The sequence below is a fragment of the Elephas maximus genome, chromosome 3 (genome assembly GCF_024166365.1).
Source record: "Elephas maximus indicus isolate mEleMax1 chromosome 3, mEleMax1 primary haplotype, whole genome shotgun sequence".
Lineage (NCBI taxonomy): Eukaryota > Metazoa > Chordata > Mammalia > Proboscidea > Elephantidae > Elephas > Elephas maximus.
The window spans coordinates 68,669,182-68,675,219 of record NC_064821.1 but is presented as its reverse complement, the minus strand read 5'-3'; the positions used below and the strand labels follow the sequence as shown (position 1 = coordinate 68,675,219).

The window sequence follows — 6,038 nt, the reverse complement described above, 5'->3', positions numbered from 1 at the left end:
TAAAAATGGTGCCTTGAATTGCATCTTTTTAAGCAATCGTCTCTCTCTATCCTCCAGGCAGTTCCTGACCTCTATGCCTTGTATTCGGGTTTATCCTTCAAGCTTTCTTTAAACACCTCGGGATGGATTGGGCAGGGGCAAGGTTGTGTCACCACCGCCCCCCCCCCACATACGTACTGACAGTTGTTTACCAGTCCTTTAATTGTCTGTGAGCTCCCTGCTGCAGGGACCCTGTCCACTCATTTTAGCAGCCCAGCAGTGACTGTCCTCCTACAGTTCTCCAGATAGTCAGAGGCATCAAACACAGTTCACTGATGACAATTTATTATAATTTGTTGGCAGCACACAGACCAATATTAAAGCAGAACTGTGTCCACTAGACGTGGATGATGATTATGTAGCCATTCTCTGGGAAACAGTGTGCACTTAATCATCATGTTTTAGTTTCTTTATCTTCTGCTTGTGCCGCTCAATTTCGTTCTGCAGACGCTCTATCTCCTTCTTAGTATGAGTAATCTCTTCTTCATGGTATTTCTTCAAGGCTGCCAGTTGTTCTTTAGCCTGTGCTCTATAAAACACAGCGCCTCTGGGTTTAATCCCAATCCTTTACCCCCAAGAGATCTCTGAGCATAACCCAAAATAACTATGGCAAAAAAACATGAGTCCCTGGGAATCTGTCTGGTCATCCTCCTCTTCCCCCTCCCCACTAGCGGAAGAATACTCCGTCTTAAGGGAATGACCAAAATGATTCCACTTTCTTGGTGCTAATGCCTGAAATCCCACCATTAGAAAGCTATTTCTTTCAAATTCTTCTTTAGAGTAGAAAACTCCAGAGAGATGTAATGTAAGTCCCCAATACCTTATCAGTGAAACAGTCCCTTTCTGGAAAAAAAAGGAGAAGGGGGGGAGGGGAGGAGTGGGCAGGCAAAGGAATATGGTTAAAGGACAACTATCCATGTATACCAATTTCATTTAGGGCTCTCTTTGTCTTGAGAAATGCATGGCACATTGTAAAGGCCAAAAAGAAAGAAAAAAGAAGCCTAGGGGTCTCTTACATGGGCAGTCCTGGACAGTCCAATCTAGGTCTCAATGTTGGTTGGGTCACTTTTAGGCTTTAGTTTTCCTTAAGTGTAAAAATTAATATAGAGGCCCAAGTAAACGATCTCTAAGGGCAGTATGCAACAATGGGCTCAAACATATAAAAGATCATGGAGACCGCGCAGGTCCGGAAATGTTTCCTTCTGTTATAAAGACACCAGGGGTCGACTCAAGGGCATCTGATAATAACAAGGGCAGTATGTTAGCCTGCTGGTATGGCAGGCGCCATGGTGATAATTCTTAACACTGAGCAAGAGAGGGCAGAAGTGGACAGGCCAAAGGACAGGTAGCAGCATGATTAGTTCCGTGCTCCTCCCCAGCATGGATGTCAGTTAAAGATAACGTGGGGTTGGGAGAGGGATAGACCCAGCCCACTTCCTACTCCTAAACGGAAGAGGGAAATCTACAGCCTAGAGTGTAGTTTGGGCAGGGCTACACAAAGGGCTCCAGAAGAGGGTGGAGTCCAACTATGTGCAGGTGCCCGCAGCCCCTATGACCCACAGTGTCTGGTCGAGTTGGAGAGGCGTGGGGGTCTAGAGAGGGTTGAGAGAGTCTAAGGAGCCGGAATCCACACGGGGCTTGCAAAGCTAAAGCGTGTGCGGAGAAAGTGGAGAGAGTGATAGGTGGGCAAGGGACATGGGAATCAGGCTTAAAGGGTCAGCAAGTATTGGACGGTCAGAACTGGACACTGCGAATAAATCTGGAGGGCGCTTCATAAGACTCAGTGAGAACTCCACGGCTGGAGATGGCAAAGGATACAGGGGGAGTTCTGCCGTGGGTGGAGTTCTGGAGGCCTGCCGGTGGAAATGACTTGGGTTGGGGGCCCTGGGACTGTACAGTAGGGGCTGGGGGCGCCCTATAGGTGGCAACGATCGAGACCTCAGGTGCTGGGGTGTAATGGGTTCAGGGGACCGGTAGTTCCGTTGGGGACTGGGACGCCCCAAGGCACCAGGGAGGGGTGGGTGAGGCAGCTGAAAGTTTAAGACGAATTAAAAGGCCCTGGGAGGTCTAGGGCTGGACTTGGAACCCCGTGGGCCTCACCGGAAATATCGCTCCTCTTCAGCCGCCTCTCTCTTTGCAAAGGCCCCACCGGCCTCCCGGATCGCGCCTGCGCCCCTGTCGAGATCGTGCGGCTGTGTGGAGAGACAGAGGCAATGGTGAAGATGCCGAGAGGGAGACGGGGGCCGCGCTCAGGGCTGGGGCAGCGGACACTGCCGTCGGCGCACCTGGTCCGAGCTAAAGCCTTGGGCTTGCACGGTCCTCACTCCCAACGCGCAGAGCCGCACCCGCGCCGCCAACGCAGTGGTTGCCATCGCTGCTAGTGCTGCCCCTCGCTCGACCCTGACACTGCGGCGGCTCTGCAGACGCTAACGCCGCAGATGGCCGAGCAGCCAATGTTTTCGGTGGAGAGGCGGGATAAGCATAAGGATAGCGAATCGTGAGAGGGAGGAGGCGGGGTTTCTGGAATTAGCAGCGAATCTCGAGCGAGAGGCGGGCCTATTCTTAGCCAACCCTTACTAAGGGCTCTGCGGATCGAAGGCCGGAATAATAAACATGGGGGAGGATGGAAAGCGGGGAGAGGGTCAGAAGCCAATTTTGGCTCTTGGATTAATCAGAACTTCACGATTCCATTCCTAAAGTTATCATTATTAAAAACTTAAAAGACACCTGCCTGGCCTACTAACATCAATAAGATGGGTAAGCCTTCTCTTTCCTGGCCTACTAGCATCCATAGGGTTTGGAGAGCTACGTCCAGGATGCTGATGCCTAGGATGACCAGATCTAGATGATTAGGGCTGGAAAGGACACACGCATGCACGCGCGGGCGCGCGCGCACACAGACACACACACATCACGTTCATCTCATAAGAAGTGTTGATGCTGTTTTGTTGCTTAAACGTCACCTCAGAAAAGCTTTGCCTGTCCACCTTACCTGAAGGAGCTCCCATCCCTAGTAACCAAAAAAAAAACCCAAACCCTTTGCCATTGGGTGGATTCCGACTCATAGCGAGTCTATAGGAAGAGTAGAATTGCCCCACGGGGTTACTAAGGCTGTAATCTTTCAGGAAGCAGACTGCCACATCTTTCTGCGCAGAGCAGCTAGTGGGTTGAAACGTTTAGGTTAGCAGCTAAGCGCTTAACCACTGCACCACCATTCCTAGTAATTCTGTCATATCTCTGTTTTTTTTCTCACTGTTAATCTCTCCCTTTACACTTTTTGCGTTCTGTACTTATCAGGGCCTAGTTCAAGTAGGCACCGAGTTAGTATTTGTGGAATGTATTAATATGTTGTTGAATGGACTTGATAACCGGGCTTTTGACAAGGTGGTGCCATTAAGTGGAAAGAGCGTACATAGGAGTCTAAGGAAGGTTTCGCCTTGACCCTCCTTCATCCAACCAACAAATGTGAACAAGGTAATTGTAGTCTCTACTTTCATGAAGTTTATAGCCCTTTCCCAAGTCATTTTTTCTCTCTGGACCCAGTTTCTTCTCCTTTAGGTGAAAGGGTTTGGTCATGATTATAAAAATACTTTCTTTGCTTTCTGTGAAATAATAGCAGAACTGGTTTTATTGATCATCATGGAAAAATACCAATGCTGGTTTGTATGACTTAAATGGGAGGAAATGCCTGTGAAGCATATTTTCAAATACTCCTTTAAGAAAACATGGAGGAACATAAAAGCAGAAGAATGGAAGTAATACAGTAACCACTTGTAAGCCCACTACCTAGTGATAATAGTTTGGTGTGTTTCTAGATAATCCTTAAGTACCATTCCATTTTCAGAAACTGTTTCTAGTTCTTAGATACTGCTGTTTCTTTCTCTCTTTCTCCTTGCTTTTTTTAAAAATTGTGCATTAGGTGAAAGTTTCCAGAACAAATTGATTTCCCATTTGATAGTTTGTACATAGTGTTTAATGATCTTAGTTTCACTCCCCACAATGTGTCAGCACTCTCCCCATTTCCACCCTGGATTCCACATTTCCTTTCATCCTGATTTTCTACCCCTTCCTGCCTTCTCAGAAACTCTGGTAGCATAGTGGTTAAGTGCTACAGCTACTAATCAAAAGGTTGGCAGTTTGAATCCACCAGGTGCTCCTTGGAAACTCTATGGGGCAGTTCTACTCTGTCCTATAGGGTCGCTATGAGTCCGAATTGACTCGACGGCAGTGGGTTTGGTTTTGGTTTTGGTTTTTCCTGCCTTCCCATCTTTGCTTTTGGGCAGATACTGCCCTTTTGATCTTGTATAATTGCTTGTTTTAGGGAGTACATTCTCTCAGGGATGTTATTGTTTATTTTATGCGCTTGTCTATTGCTTGTCTGGGAGGTGGTCTCTGGGAATGGCTTCAGTTCCTGGTCGGAAGGGTGTCTTAGGAACATAGTCTCAGGGATTCCTCCAGTGTCCATCAGATCAGCAAGCCTGGTTCTTTTTGTGAATTTGATTTTTTATTCTACGATTTTCTCACACTTGGTTGTAATCCCAGTGAGAGCAGTTGGTAGTTGTAGCTGGGCACTATCTAATTCCTCTGGTCTTGGGGCTGTGGCTCATGTCATCCAATAGTCCTTTGGACTTATTGCTCCCTTGGGTGCTTGGATTTCTTCACTCTCCGTTGCTCCAAATGGGAGAAGACCAATAGCTATATCTTAGATGGCTGCTAGCAAGCTTTTAAGACCCCAGACGTTACTCACCAAGTAGGATGCAGAACATTGTCTTTATGAACTATACTGTGCCGAATAATGTAGATGTCCCCTAAGTCTATGGTCCTATGTCTTCTAGCCTAGGAACTTTATCCTGCGAGGTGTTTGGTTATGTATAAGAGGTTTCCCTGAATATAATACCCGTTGTGTGCTCTATATGAGCCACACTTACTGTCACGTATGTGGAAATATCCACCACCAAACCTATATCTGTCAGTGGGTGTGCTCCCTTTTGTCCTCCCACATCTCTTGGCATATCTATCTACCTATCTATCCATTCATAAATTATTGCTTGTTAATACCATTGTTAAGAAGCCTTGGTGGCACACTGGTTAAAGCAATCGACTGCCAACTGAAAGGTTGGTGGTTCAAAACCACCAGTGGCTCTGTGGGAGAAAGATGTAGCATTCTGCTTCTGTAGAGATTTACAGCCTTGGAAACCCTATGGCATTGCTGTGATTTGGAATCAACTCGACAGCAGTGGGAGTACTATTGTTGCAAGATTGTCTAAGCTATAGTAGTTACTCAACCTGCGTTATGCAGATGACACAACCTTGCTTGCTGAAAGTGAAGAGGACTTGAAGCACTTACTAATGAAGATCAAAGACCACAGCCTTCAGTATGGATTACACCTCAACATAAAGAAAACAAAAATCCTCACAACTGGACCGATGAGCAACATCACCATAAACGGAGAAAAGATTGAAGTTGTCAAGGATTTCATTTTACCTGGATCCACAATCAAGAGCCATGGAAGCAGCAGTCAAGAAATCAAAAGATGCATCGCATTGGGCAAATCTGCTGCAAAGGACCTCTTCAAAGTGTTGAAGAGAAAAGATGTCACCCTGAAGACTAAGGTGCGCCTGACCCAAGCCATGGTATTTTCAATCGCATCATATGCATGTGAAAGCTGGACAATGAATAAGGAAGACCGAAGAAGAGCTGATGCCTTTGAATTGTGGTGTTGGCGAAGAATGTTGAGTATACCACGGACTGCCAAAAGAACGAACAAATCTGTCTTGGAAGAAGTGTGGCCAGAATGCTCCTTAGAAGCAAGGATGGCGAGAGTGCGTCTTACATACTTTGGACATGTTGTCAGGAGGGATGAGTCCCTGGAGAAGGATATCATGCTTGGCGGAGTACAGGGTCAGCGGAAAAGAGGAAGACCCTCAACGAGGTGGATTGACACAGTGGCTGCAACAATGAGCTCAGGCATAACAACGATTGTAAGGATGGTGCAGGA

At 46.9% G+C, this 6,038-nt stretch overlaps 1 protein-coding gene across 1 annotated transcript; it reads right to left on the bottom strand.

The window, feature by feature from the left end:
- Positions 1-302: 302 nt before the first annotated feature.
- Positions 303-2,481, bottom strand: ATP5IF1 (ATP synthase inhibitory factor subunit 1). Its single transcript, XM_049878454.1, has 3 exons — positions 2,325-2,481; positions 2,140-2,231; positions 303-568 (listed from the first exon to the last, which is right to left on the bottom strand). Exons 1-3 carry the CDS (start codon positions 2,409-2,411, stop codon positions 427-429), a joined length of 321 nt encoding a protein of 106 aa, XP_049734411.1. The 5' UTR covers positions 2,412-2,481; the 3' UTR covers positions 303-426.
- Positions 2,482-6,038: the final 3,557 nt, after the last annotated feature.

Bases quoted from the DNA above. Each gene is read 5' to 3' on its own strand.
- ATP5IF1 (XM_049878454.1), bottom strand. From the start codon at position 2,411: ATGGCAACCACTGCGTTGGCGGCGCGGGTGCGGCTCTGCGCGTTGGGA. The intron at 2,232-2,324 runs GTGCGCCGACGG...CTCTCCACACAG, and splicing joins AAGGCTTTAGCTCGGACCAG to CCGCACGATCTCGACAGGGG. The intron at 569-2,139 runs GTGAGGCCCACG...TGTGTTTTATAG, and splicing joins GAAGAGGAGCGATATTTCCG to AGCACAGGCTAAAGAACAAC.